Consider the following 12,833-nt stretch of genomic DNA (forward strand, 5'->3'; position numbering starts at 1 on the left):
AGGGGTCACCAGTACAAAAGTTTGAGTAAAACTGCAGCCCCTTCTGTTCGAGGAGCTCCTGTATCTTCAGATTGTAACAAATGAGGCCATGCAGGCTGCTCCCTGTGAGATCTGAAAGGGTTAGTGTCTGATGGGGGAAACTGAGGCCCAGAGTGGCTGTGATTACCCACTTCCCAAGGTTAAACAGTATTGATGGCAGAGTAGGAATAGACTGTATGAGTCCTGGATCAGTGGTAGGATCACTAGGCAACACTCCCCACCAGGAGCTGTGAGGTGGAAGCTCTTGCCTAATCACAATTTGCTTATGTGCTCTAGGATGTGAACGTGGTTCTAGCTAGAGCGGGTCTCCGTGGCAAGCGATGTCTGTGGATATTGGTTGGAATGTAAATGTTGATTTGGCCGGGTTCACTTCCTTTAAACATGGGAGGGCCCAGTTAGCTCTCCTCCTCCTTGTGAAAAGTGACTCTTTAGAGCAAATCCTCAGGTAATCATTGGTGAAGTTTGAATAGTCTATATTTGACCGTCTTCATTCACGTGACGTTGGCTAGCTACCTAAGTCACCGTGTCAGGATGCTGTAAAAATGCCCTGTGGTGAATGCTCACTAGCAGCACAGAGCCTCCTGCAAATAGCAGCAGCTGGCAACGTTCTTGCAGGCCCAGAATCACTCGCTGCTGCAGTTGACAGATTCCTTGGACAAAGACTCACTAAGAGAGAAGACAAAACAGAACAAATGATTTGTTGTCAATTATTTGTTGTTCATCCAGATTTAGTTTTAATACATTCATGGAAACTGTTCCTGGATCCCAGTCGCTATTGTTGATAGTGCAGAGTCCTGCTAGCGTGCGTTACTCTTTTTATTTGATGGCTTTGTTTGCAGTTGTAAAGGATGTATAATAACTCAAGGGCTGATGGGGCCTAAATGAACTAGTAAAACAGCTCCAATTAAGACTTACCTGCCTCTCTTCTTCCCAAACCAGGAGATGGCCTTGAAGTCTCTGGGGAACGAGGGGCTTTTTCTCTTCTCCTCTCTGGACACTAACAATGATCTGTACATTAGCCCTGAGGAGTTCAAGCCAGTAGCAGAGAAATTAACAGGTAGGTATTTACCTTGCAAGGTCAGTTGTGCAATAAAGGAAAGGAAGGCTGAAGATCTCAGCACTGCATGTGCACAATGGCTAATTATCTTTTTTTGTGCTGGTCTGGGGCTGATTTACACAGCGAGGGGCTGCAAAGCTTTAAGTGTTTTTGGAAAGGCTTAAGCGTCAGACACCACTTTCACAAAGTGCACTTTTAATAAGACTGAATCTCCCTTTGCTGGAGTAGTAAAGTGCACAAGTTACTTTGTCCAGGGCTTAAACGGGATTTGGAATGGATGAATACAACGGATATAGCTCAGCACTGGCTAGACCAAAACTATTTCATTCATATTTTCCTGTGGCTTCCGAAGTCTCTGTCATGCAGTATCAACGTAGCAAATGTTTCTCAGCTATGCCAAAATGCATGAAACCCTGTGATCTCAACATAGCATGCAGGAGGGATTGAACTGCAACCGAAATACCAGGAATACTTTCTCATAATGTAATGAAACAGCAGTGTGTGTATCTGCCCCCTGCTGGATGCCCCAGGAACCACTGAACCATGTGTCATAAACTTTATACTGCTATCAATTAAGGGGAGATTCTCCTTTAACTCAAGTAGCAGGGACTTGTGCCCTTGAAGCAGGTGGGTCTGAGTTCAGTTGCTAAGGGCTGTCACATGCAGCAAAGTGACAACTGCGAGGTTCCACGTACCTGCCCATTAGACTATTATAAAAGTATAATAATTTCCCTATGGTGTTAAATAATTGTTCTGTTTAGGTGTTACTCCTGTCCTCGAATTTGAAGAGGAAGAGACACTGGATCCCAGTGGGGAGACGCTATCAATTGTTGCTAAATTCCAACCCCTTCTCATGGAAACAATGACAAAGAGCAAAGATGGTTTCCTAGGAGTAAGTATCATACATCATGTGTATGAATAGAAAACCCAAATTCCCAGCAAAACCCATGCAATGTAGTAGAGGCTCTAACTACCCCCATAGGAGTGAACATATAGTGCTTATTTTGTCAGTTGTTCCTTCTGTGAGCAGAGATCAGACCGAGCCAGTGTGCATTGGTGCATTTTGGCATTTTTGCTGGTGGCATCATCAGTTTATTCAGCACTTAAACATTTTTTTAAGAATATATGTACGCTTCCAGCTCTTATGAACGTGCAGAAAATCTTCCATACGTGACCCGGTGCAGTGTTGTCTACAGGAATTTGCAAAACCATTTGAAACAATAGCTTTGAGAATCATAAACTGCCCCTATTTCTCAATGAGATGTTAACTCTGGAGTGTAATGGTGCCCACCTTATATGTGACTATTTCCATGGCATTTGTTGCCATGTTATCTGACTACTTGCATTATCAATTTATTTTACTGCTGGCCATTTTTTGCAGAAACTTCTAGCTAATGTGGGATTTTACATGATGCTTTGGATTGTGGGTGGAGTTTAAAAGGAGTACCACTTTCTCTAATACCAGAATCTGACTTCTGTGCAGTGGTTCATATCCATCTGCCTCCTATAGAACAAAACTCTTCAAATGTTATTACATCCCATTAGCTCGTTCTGACACGTGTTTCTCTTTGTAGATTTCTCATATTGCGCTGTCTGGCCTACGGAACTGGACAGCCCCAGCAGCCCCTATGAGCATAATGTTTGCCAAGCAGTTCAAAGCCTTTCTTCCCCCAAAGAATAAGATCGAACTCGGCGATCCCTGGTGGATAATCCCAAGTGAATTAAACATCTTCACCGGCTACCTTTCCAACAACCGGTTTTACCCTCCGGTCCCCAAGGGCAAAGAAGTAAGAGCACCACTTAATATGAACAGTGATCCTTCTCAGTGGGAGGATATTGCTTCTAACAGATGCTTCCATATTGTCCATTTTGCAATTTTCACATCCTAATGAGCAGCAGGTAACCAATATCATCTTGGGCTGTCCTCTCATCAGATCTCACACACTAAGCATGGTCACCTCGGTGCTTGGATGGGAGGGCGCCAGAGAAAATATGCATGCTACAGGGAGTGGTGGGGGTGAATCAGTAAAGCCTTGTTGAGGATGTTCAGCCGCTCTTGGAGGGAACCCTAGTGTAGACAGTTCTCTAGCTTGCGCAGCTGTTTCCAGCGCCATATCAGTTGCATTTATTTCTATACTAGGGTTCCCTGTAGCCGATATTAGTGGAGTTGAATGAGTCTCAGGCCAGGTCTACACTAGAAACTTTTGCTGATATGATTATGCTGTTAGGGGTGTACGATTTTTATGGCATTTCTTTACCAGTAAAAGGCCTGGTGTAGACACAAATTATATCAGCAAGAGTGCTTTTGTCAGTGTAGCTTATTTTGGTTGGGGACCCAGTATATATCTACGCAAAAGGGGGGGGGTGCAGTATAGCCAGCATCACAGAGAAGGAAGCAGCAGCAAATGACAGAGAGGAATGGAGGCGGCTAGTTTCCACATATGTGCCATTGTTGGCCTGGGTAGGATATAATATATAATGTAGACTGGGCCTTACCAATGGTGGAAACGCTCTGTACAGAACTTCCCTAGTGTAGATGAGGCTGTAGTTTGTCACTTCTCTGTAAATCGATGTCTCAGTGCAGTGTTAAGGGAGCCATCTTTCAGAGGAGAGGTAAAAACCAAGAATTTTGTTTGCGGTCTCAGAAGATCCAAGGCATTTATAACAATAGTACGGGGTATCCACAGCAGCCAGACCAACTACTAATCAATTTAAATAACAAAAATCCTCATTTAGTCTGACTTGGGTAAGATTCTCCACTCCCCGTCTAAACTAATTGTGTAAAATGAATGTGCTTTGTCAAACGGTGACCTCATGTTCCACCCCACAGCGGTCAGTGAAGTGATTCTTGTATGTGGTCTATAAAATCAGTCTGTAAATGCTCTGCCCTCATGGGTGTTTGGTTAGGCTTTAATTCTGCCATATTGAGTACACTCCAGTGGATGGTGTATGCGATCACTTCAAATTGCAAACTGCATCAAAGTCTTATTGTTCAGTATAATGCACAACATGAAATCCGATCCGCTTGCAGTACTCAGCCTCTGTGCTCTGGAAATATTGCGTATATGGAAGACAATGGTTAGTACGCTTCCAGACAGAGGATAAATGTGCAAGGTGGTGGAAAACTATAAATTATAGAAGGGAGTCCAAAAAAATGGAAGATGGAAATTGTTAGCTAGATCCAAGTCATGTTAGTTGTTTTATCTTCCTGTCCTTGTAGGGGAGTAGTTTTAGAAGTGTAGCTTAACTGAGGTCTACATTAAAGGCCGTTGCTTTCATTTTTTTTGCTACCTCTCCAATTCTTTCCATAGATCGTGATCCACAAACTCTTGAGCATGTTCCATCCTCGTCCGTTTGTAAAAACTCGCTTTGCTCCCCAAGGAGCTGTGGCCTGCATCCAGGCAATCAGTGAGTTCTACTATAGGATAGCGTTCAGGTAAGAACTTCCCAAATGGGACTGGGAGGTGCAGCGTGTTAAAGGTGGGGATTGGTGCTGTTTTAATTAGATCTGCATCTTTTTAAAGACCTATTAGAATCAAAGCAGCTAGTATAATGTGGAGGTTGGGACTTTCACAATTAGTCTGTTAATTATGTTCAATCTGTTTTGGGGGTGGAAGAAATCTACGAAAGGGGCTGTCAAGCAAAGGGGTCATGACACTGTCCCGGGCTGCCAGGAGACCCTGGGGTTTGATAAGACAGCATTAGATCTGGGGAATGGGAGGGGGAAAATATGGACACGTCCAGCTGGCAGCAGCCCCATGATTTCCCCGTCCTCCAGGGAACATAAACCAGGAGCAGCATGTGGGCATGTTACTTAATTGTGATTATGCTCCCTAACAACATATGTAACTGACCGAGGGCTGCTAAGCAGCTTGCAGAGAAGAAGGGTGTGTCCTCCAGGAAGTGGCTTTGAATGTGTTACTTCCCTTACGGCTCCATCCATGGATCCAACGCTCCTGTTTTTGTCTGAACTGACTGGGTGAGAGGCGCTATTGCCCTGTAAGTCCCCAGTCCCAGGTCTAAGCAAACGCCCTCTATTTGGTGATGTCCAGAATCGAAAGGGGAGGATCTAACTGTTTTAGTCAACAGATGGAGCAGTTCTCTAAAGCCAACAGTCCCTAGAAGAGTGATTCCTCACGCTGCTCTCGTTCATCTTGCAGACAGTTCTTGTCTAGTCTGTTCTGTTCAGGTCCTTGTATGTCCGTTATCATATGGGGAAATCAAAGCACAGGGAAGTTAAATGCCGTTATCACCATAGTATCTGAGTCAATGGCACTGGAACCAGGAGGGCCAGGGGGCCATACCCTTTCCCTTTTTAACATGGTGTAGTTTTGGGGGGTTGGGGGCGGTGTTGCCCCCCGCAAACTGTAAGCCTCGGGCAGGTGTGGAGCAGCAAAACGCAGCTCCTGCTGGCACCTCTCTGCACCTGCTCGAGACTTGCAGCTGGGGGGGGGCAATGCTGCCCCCCAAACTATGCCCACGTAAAAAAGTGGGGGAGGCATGGCCCCTGTCCCCTGGTTCTGGCACCGGTGGCCCCCCCACTTCTACAAAGGTTCCGGCACCCTTGATCTGAGTGCCTCCAGCAGCCCATGAAACAACATGACTAGCATCTGGCATGTATGACCCGTTCTCTCTCCTTCTCCCTGGTTCTTGGTCTTGCTTAGGGCACCAAGGCTGATGTTGATCTTCCTGTTTCAGGATCCATGCCGAGTTCCAGCTGAATGAACCTCCAGATTTCCCTTTCTGGTTTTCCCCTGGCCAGTTCGCAGGCCACATCGTCCTCTCCAGAGATTCCTCCCACGTTCGAGAGTTCAAGCTCTTTGTCCCTAACAAGAGGTATGACCATCTCTTTTCAGTGTACGCTGAGCAAAGACCTGAGATTAATTGGAAACCAGAACATGAGTGAAGCTCGAGGGGCTCTGCGATCCTGCAGCTGTGCTGTGTGTGTCGCAGATCTAGAGGATGTTCCTTGCACGTACGGTGCCATCTCCTGTCTGATGATCTCAAAATGCATTGGCTGTTTTAAACAAGATTTGCATCTCTGTGAGCCAGGTATCCCTATCCCCATCATGTATATGGGGAAATCAAAGCACAGGAAAGTTAAATGACTCACCTAAACTCACACAGAAATCTGTGTTCGGGTACGAACTGGAACCCAGGAGTCCTAGGTCATTATCCCATGCTCTGATTACCAGGTAACAGTCTCTCTCCTCCACACAGTACATAAATTACCATGCGGGTAATAGTCTATAGTCAGATTTCACTCTTGATCTCTTGGGACTGGGACCCAAGAGAGCTAGAATCTGTTCCTGGGTCTGTCACAGACTTGAAGTCACTTTGGGTTCTTTTGCCAAGTTGCTTGAACTTCTGGGCCTGTAAAAATAAGGAATTTCTCCAATCTGTGCATGAGTCTTAATGAGTGTTTGTAAAGTGCTCGGAAAACTTTGGATGAAAGTTACTAAATGTATATTCTCCTCTTCATTGCTTGAGCTACTGCAAACCCATATTCCCGAGGAATGTCTGGCTAGCTACCCTTGAAAGAGTTCCAGAGATGGCTTAGTTTGCAATTAGAGGTGAGGCTGCTGTTATGACTATTGCGCATGCAGCAGGGCCATTGAAAGCCCCAGAAGAATCATGCAACGCCTGTGTTTTATTACACGCCTCCGGGCGGTTTACATTTTGCAATAAGTCCCTTGTAAATAAAAGTGAAACAAGCTCCACTGTTGTCATACCTAAAACTGAGAGAACCCCATATTGCAGCGGCAACACGTTTTTAGTAGAGCCACTGAGAACACTTAGCTCAGCCAAGGATCTGATTTGTTTAACATACTGTAAAATGGTAATCCTTGAAACATCGGGATGGGGAGAAAAACCCTGGTGATCTCCACGTGTGTTTTGGTGCACTGGAGTCTGGCATAGTGTGACTCACTTGCTTTGAGATATTCTTCACTTCATATTTCAAAGGCTAATGTATTGTGTTGTATAGGTTTACACTCTCTCATTATTTCTCTCTGGCAAGTGGCTGGAAGCATTTCAGGAGATAAAAGCTGACATTTTTCTCGGCCCACGGTGGCTTGAATCGAAATTGTAAACAGAGCATTACCCTGGTGACTTGATACTTGCAGTTCTGGCAGCATGTTCGTTATGGGAGCTCTTTGCTTGCAGAAAAATATGTTTTACAGGAATGGAATTCCCAAATTCTCAGGGTTTGGAAGGAAGAAGGGATACTCCTCCCCCCCAGTATCTAAACAGATTAAAGCTCATGCATGACTCTGCCTCTCCTTTCGTCATATTGGGCAGGCACTCGGGCCCTGGTCCTTCAGTGGGATCCAAGAGTGGTGGACCTACGCAGAACCCCACTGACTTCAGCAGAGCTGTGCAGTGTCCCTTGCGCACCTGGCCTTTAGTCCTGAATCCGGCCTAGGGATGTTGGATGTTTAGGGAGAAATGGCTCAAGTTTAGCTGAGTTATCAAGTGCAAAGCTCTTTCGTCTGCACATGGCTGTTACTGAATGTGCTGGATTCTCCTGCTAGGTCTCTCAACGTTGACATGGAATGGCTATATGGGGCGAGCGAAAGCAGCAACATGGAAGTGGATATAGGTTACCTACCTCAGGTGTGTAGTAACTTTCTCTCCTTTGTGTGTGCAGCATCTTAGTTGGGATTCCTCATGATCCACCCCATGGCAGCCTGGCAGTGTTACCTCTATCTCTGTTGTTTTTCATGTGGCTTCTTGTAAACTTGGATGTGATCCTGGTGTTTCCAGTGTATATGTGGGGCACTGTGCAGAAATGCCACCCAGTGTTCCTAACTCATTATTTTTATCATGAAACACAATATTTAGTGTTTTTCTTGAAGCCTGAGCTCCTGGAGTCATGTGATTACACGGGAATCTTGGTTTAAAAATTAAAGTTCTCGTATGACCCAGATGGCTATAGAGGAAGAACTTGGGACATCAAGTGTCAAAATCCAGAGAGCAAATAAAAAAACATAAAATCTATTTGGCTTAAAATTAATTTTTTTTAAAATCTGATGAGTGGGGCTGACTTGTGATTTTTGGATGTGAATACAAATCGAACGGACGATCTATCCTGTTTTCATTAAAATGACTCCGAGACACTCGTGTGTGTACATCTTTGTTCTGGCATGGGCCTGCACTTTGGGGGTGGGAGCTACAAATGTAACTTCCTAGGGACTAAACTCTCTGACCTTGTCGTGTAGATGGAATTAGAATCTTCTGGGCCGTCCATCCCTTCCGTGATTCATGACGAAAACGGCAACGTGATGGACAGCCGAGACCCTGCGGGGGAGCCGATTCAGTTTGTGTTTGAAGAGATAAACTGGCAGCGTGAACTAAGTGGGGAAGAGGCAGCCCAGAAACTGGAAGTTGCCATGTACCCATTTAAGAAGGTAGGAAAACAGCCCACTCCATTGCTGCGTCAGCATTTTGTTTGGAGGGGGCACTCCACTGAGATGCTCCAATCATCCTGGAGAACTACCAGAGCTACGGGGCAAGGTCCTCTGCTAGTTTGATTTAGAAATAAGAGGTGACTATAGACGTATTAATATTCTGCACCTCGAGCACCTGCCATCCAGGTGCATTGCCATTGGACTTGGATGAATCCAGCCTCGCAACACTTCAGTGAGCTAAGTGTATGATCCTGCTTTACAATTGGGACCTGGGGGAGGGGAATGGTCACAGAGAAGCCCAGGGCCTTGCAGGACACCGGTGGTGGAGGCTGGAATAGAGTCCTGATCTCACATGTTCCAGGCTTATACTTAGTGTTGGCTCACTCCTCATTATAGTAGCTACTGGTGCTATTTTGAGAGAGGCGAATAATGGTGGTTTTCTTTTTGCACCAGCCGAAAACCGCAGAACTATCTTAGGGACTGAATTTTCCTTATCAGCGGGAAATACACAAAACACTTGTGGCTCAGTGCCTTGCAGGGAAAAGTGAATCTGTAGCACAGGGTGACCAAAATAACTTCACGCTCCCGTGGCAGTTAGAGTGGATCGCTGCTCCCTGCCCCTGATTCCTTGGCTGAGGGGAAACGTAAGAGCAGCCGTGGGAAAAGATGTCCTTTGGAGCAAATGTTTCCAAGATGTTAATAAAGTTCAGTGTGTGTGAATGATTGGAGACATCTTTCTGCAGAGTGTCTCTGTGGCTAGTTATTGATACCTTTTCTAAGAAATACTCCTGGATATGTTTGGATGAGTAGAGTACACAGCTGTGTGCCGACACCTGCTCTGGGTGTGTAAATGCGGCAAAATTGTTGAACAGGGTTTATGAGAAGAAAGTACAAGATGGTTAAAAATTCCTTGAAGACTCAGGTATCCTAGGTAACCATGCCTCTAACCTTCCCAGTTCTTGCCTTTCCATCGTTGCTTTCATCCGGGGATCTCATAGCACTTTAAAAACAATGAATTGAACCTCATTCCCCACACCTGGCACAGGAGGGAAGAGTTAGCTCCTTCTGTACACGTGAGACTCATGGAGAGACCTTCAGCAAGTCAGGGGGAGAGCTGGGAATAGAACCCACAAGTCCTGGCAATAGCTTGTGATTTAGAACAGCTCCGCTGCAGATTAAAGGGATGGTATAATCCGGTGGGAGGCAGGAGAGCACAGAGGCTTAATGTAAGGCCAGGAGGGGAGCTGAGAGTACCGCTGCTGGGGTTTAGTGGCTGTGTCTTTACTTGTACATGTGCCTGTCAAATCACCTCTAAACCCTGCCTCACCCCATGGGCTGATTTGGGATCAGCTTCTCCAACTGGCTCTCTGCTTGCAGGTTTCGTACCTTCCCTTTACTCAGGCTTTTGACAGAGCGAAAGCTGAAAACAAACTGGTGCACTCCATCCTGCTGTGGGGTGCCTTGGACGACCAGTCCTGCTGAGGTGAGCTGCTGCCGACCTGTAGAGGTGTGTTCGGGGGACTCTGCAAGAGCAGCCAAGCCACCTTCCCCTGCCAGCTGGGCAGGAAGGGCAAAGAAATGCTTCATCCAGGCTCCGCGAGGCCACTGGGATCAGTGGGGAAACCAGCTGCAGGTGTCTCCTGTTACACTGCATTGGTAGCAAAGCCCCTGGGTTTGAACTAGAATTGCTGCCCTAAATTCTGGGAAAGGGCTGATCAGAACTCTGCAGCTGCAACCTATAATGGGCCCATACCCAAATTCAGATGTTTCATCTCGGGGAAAGATTGGAGCTAGGTCACAATCTGGTGGCTTAAGCCCATCTTTACTTCTAATAGATTTATACTGGGGTAGCCCACAGTGCTATAGCATGTTTCCCTGTTCTCCCTGTGATACCTCTCTGCCCCTGCCCCTGCCCCACATCAGTCTAATCAGGCAGCTGCAGCCTCTGGTGAATACAGCACGATTCTTCCCCTGCCTGGCACCTTGTATCATCTCGCATCTGTGCATAGTGGGTGGAAAATGCTGCTAAATCCAGGTTCTCCTTGTCTGGCACCCACTCTGCACAGGTGTAAATGGCAGCCCAAGCTGCAAGGCCAAGGAGAATCGAGCCCTGTACCTCCCAGAATGCAATGAGCCATTCTGATCCAAATAGCCTACTCTGCCTGCCTGGGACTGCTAGTTTCTGCAGGCTGCGTCTGGGTTAAAGGGGAAGATGGCTGCAAATGGTTAATTTACTCTTGGAGCACTCATTGTGTAGGGGCTCACTTGCAGTGCACACTTAAAACAGTAAATTACATAGCACAGCCTGTGATGGGTGTAACTAAACCCTCCTCTCCTTGCTCAGGCAGAAATAAAACTTTTTGTACCCGATCAGGGGTGTCCCATTCAAGCTGCCATGGTAGCCTTCAATTGGCAAAGCATTAGCACCCCAAGTTACCCCTGCAACATTGTGTGTCAGGCAACTTGGCAAACCAGTCTCTCTCTCTCTGTGCCAGGTTCGGGGCGAACTCTCCGGGAGACGGTCCTGGAAAGTTCGCCCATCCTTGCTCTGCTGAACGAGAGCTTCATCAGTAGTTGGTCACTGGTGAAGGAGCTAGAAGAGCTACAGGTAAGCATCATTGTAGCATCTGGCTTCCATGCGTGTAGTGCTGGTAAAAGGTACCAGCTTGACAGTCCTGGGGACTGAAGAATTTACAGAACAAACGATAGTCCAGTGGCCAACATTCTAGGGATGTCTGGGTTCAATTCCCTGCTCCGCCGCAGGCTCCCGCAAGTCGCTTGGCCTCTGTGCCTCACTCAGCATCAGTAAAATGGGACGAATACCCCTCCCTGTCCTGGAGGGGTGTCCTAAAGATTGAAGGTCTCCCATGTCCTTAGACAGTACTGTGTGGGCAGTCCTGTGCCTCTCTCCTGACCTGAAGTGACCGCTCCCCCTGGCCACGGGAGGGTATTGCACTGTTGCAGGTAGCTCTGCCGATGAATGCCAACAGTGTCACATAAAGATTTATGCAATAGCCAAGAATGGCTGGATAAATAGCTGACGGGTGACTGGATGGTCTGCAGAGCCTTTCATCGCTATCAGTCCAGGTTAGGAGAGGCAATTGCATTGGAAGTTTGAGTTTCTGTCCACTTCCCAGGAGGACAAGTGGTTGTGCAATGTGGACGCTAATTAGCTCCTGTGTTGGCTGCCCTGGATTGGCCTGACTGAGGCTGACCTCCTCCTGGGGGTCCCTTTAGGTTGACCGGGGTGCTCTGGCAGGGGGAAGCTTGTGCCAAGTCTCAAGCTGTGCGTGTTCTGCATGTATAGGGCGGGTGTCTGTCTCCAGGCGTCTCAGTCAGACTCCTTTCACTAGAATAAAAGCAATGCACAGATGGAGGTAAGCTAAGGAAAGAGCGCGGGAGTCTCCCTTTAAACAGTTGCCGTGCCAGTGTTAATCACTAACCAGGGAGCTTCATCTGTAGCTGGCCCTGCCCTATGTAATTACTGTTTCCATCTCTCCATGCACCCCCCACCACAGGGGGTTGTGAAGTGTGCACCAAGCTAAGTGCTCCGGCTTCTGTTGGCTTGTAGCAGACCCTTAGTAGATCATTAAGGGTGCCTGTTTCCTAGCTCGTTAACGTCCGTCTCAGCTTATGCTAGGAGTCTAGATGTCGGTCAGTCACAGTGATCCAGACCTCTGGCGAGCGGGCAATGGCAGGGGTGATATTGACTATACGGTGACAAGGTACATTCTAGTGGGGTGTCCTGACTGAAAGAAGCAGTCAGGCAAATAAAACAGGATCCCTTTTTTTTAATGTTACCATACTGAAGAGCTGTTCGGTCTTGCCTTTGCTGCCCCCACCCTATGTTCCTTCTGGTGTTCCCACGTGCATATTGCATTTATTTTTTCTCCAGTCCATTAGGCGTGATACAAACTCTCACTCTTCTGGGGTCCTTTTTTTTACAGACTAAGAGGCAGAATGAATTCTACAGCAGACTGGCTGACCTGCATCTAGAGAAATATAACTTCCCCGTGGAGATGATGATCTGCCTTCCCAACGGAACCGTGGTACATTGGTCACGTCGGGTGGGCCAGGTTTTGGCCTTTCCATCTGTACCCCACTCTGTCCTCTTTTCCTCCCCCTTTATTAAGAGGGCCTTTCTCAGGGAAAGGCTTGAAAACTACCTGGCATATGTTAGGCACTAAAATCTACATGCTAACTGTACTTATTGGGGTGACCAGAAACATGGTAGCAACCATATAGAGGAGCATATAATAATTAATAAAGTCTCCCACGCCTTTCATGTCTACTCCCTGAAGTTAACTAGTATCTAGGGTTTTTTTTCC

General features: G+C 46.8%; 1 protein-coding gene across 3 annotated transcripts in view; it reads left to right on the forward strand.

The window, feature by feature from the left end:
* The window catches only part of SELENON (selenoprotein N), a 29,072-nt gene that overhangs the window by 8,623 nt on the left and 7,616 nt on the right, over positions 1 to 12,833 (forward strand). For all 3 annotated transcript variants that reach the window (XM_078849447.1, XM_073317943.2, XM_073317942.2), the window contains exons 2-11: positions 979 to 1,096; positions 1,858 to 1,988; positions 2,671 to 2,883; positions 4,408 to 4,532; positions 5,795 to 5,932; positions 7,630 to 7,711; positions 8,317 to 8,505; positions 9,883 to 9,988; positions 11,001 to 11,113; positions 12,453 to 12,554. In XM_078849447.1, coding sequence (XP_078705573.1) covers positions 979 to 1,096; positions 1,858 to 1,988; positions 2,671 to 2,883; positions 4,408 to 4,532; positions 5,795 to 5,932; positions 7,630 to 7,711; positions 8,317 to 8,505; positions 9,883 to 9,988; positions 11,001 to 11,113; positions 12,453 to 12,554 — 1,317 coding nt within the window. The remainder of the gene's footprint in view (positions 1 to 978; positions 1,097 to 1,857; positions 1,989 to 2,670; positions 2,884 to 4,407; positions 4,533 to 5,794; positions 5,933 to 7,629; positions 7,712 to 8,316; positions 8,506 to 9,882; positions 9,989 to 11,000; positions 11,114 to 12,452; positions 12,555 to 12,833) is intronic.

This window comes from Lepidochelys kempii, chromosome 19, assembly GCF_965140285.1.
Source record: "Lepidochelys kempii isolate rLepKem1 chromosome 19, rLepKem1.hap1, whole genome shotgun sequence".
NCBI lineage: Eukaryota > Metazoa > Chordata > Testudines > Cheloniidae > Lepidochelys > Lepidochelys kempii.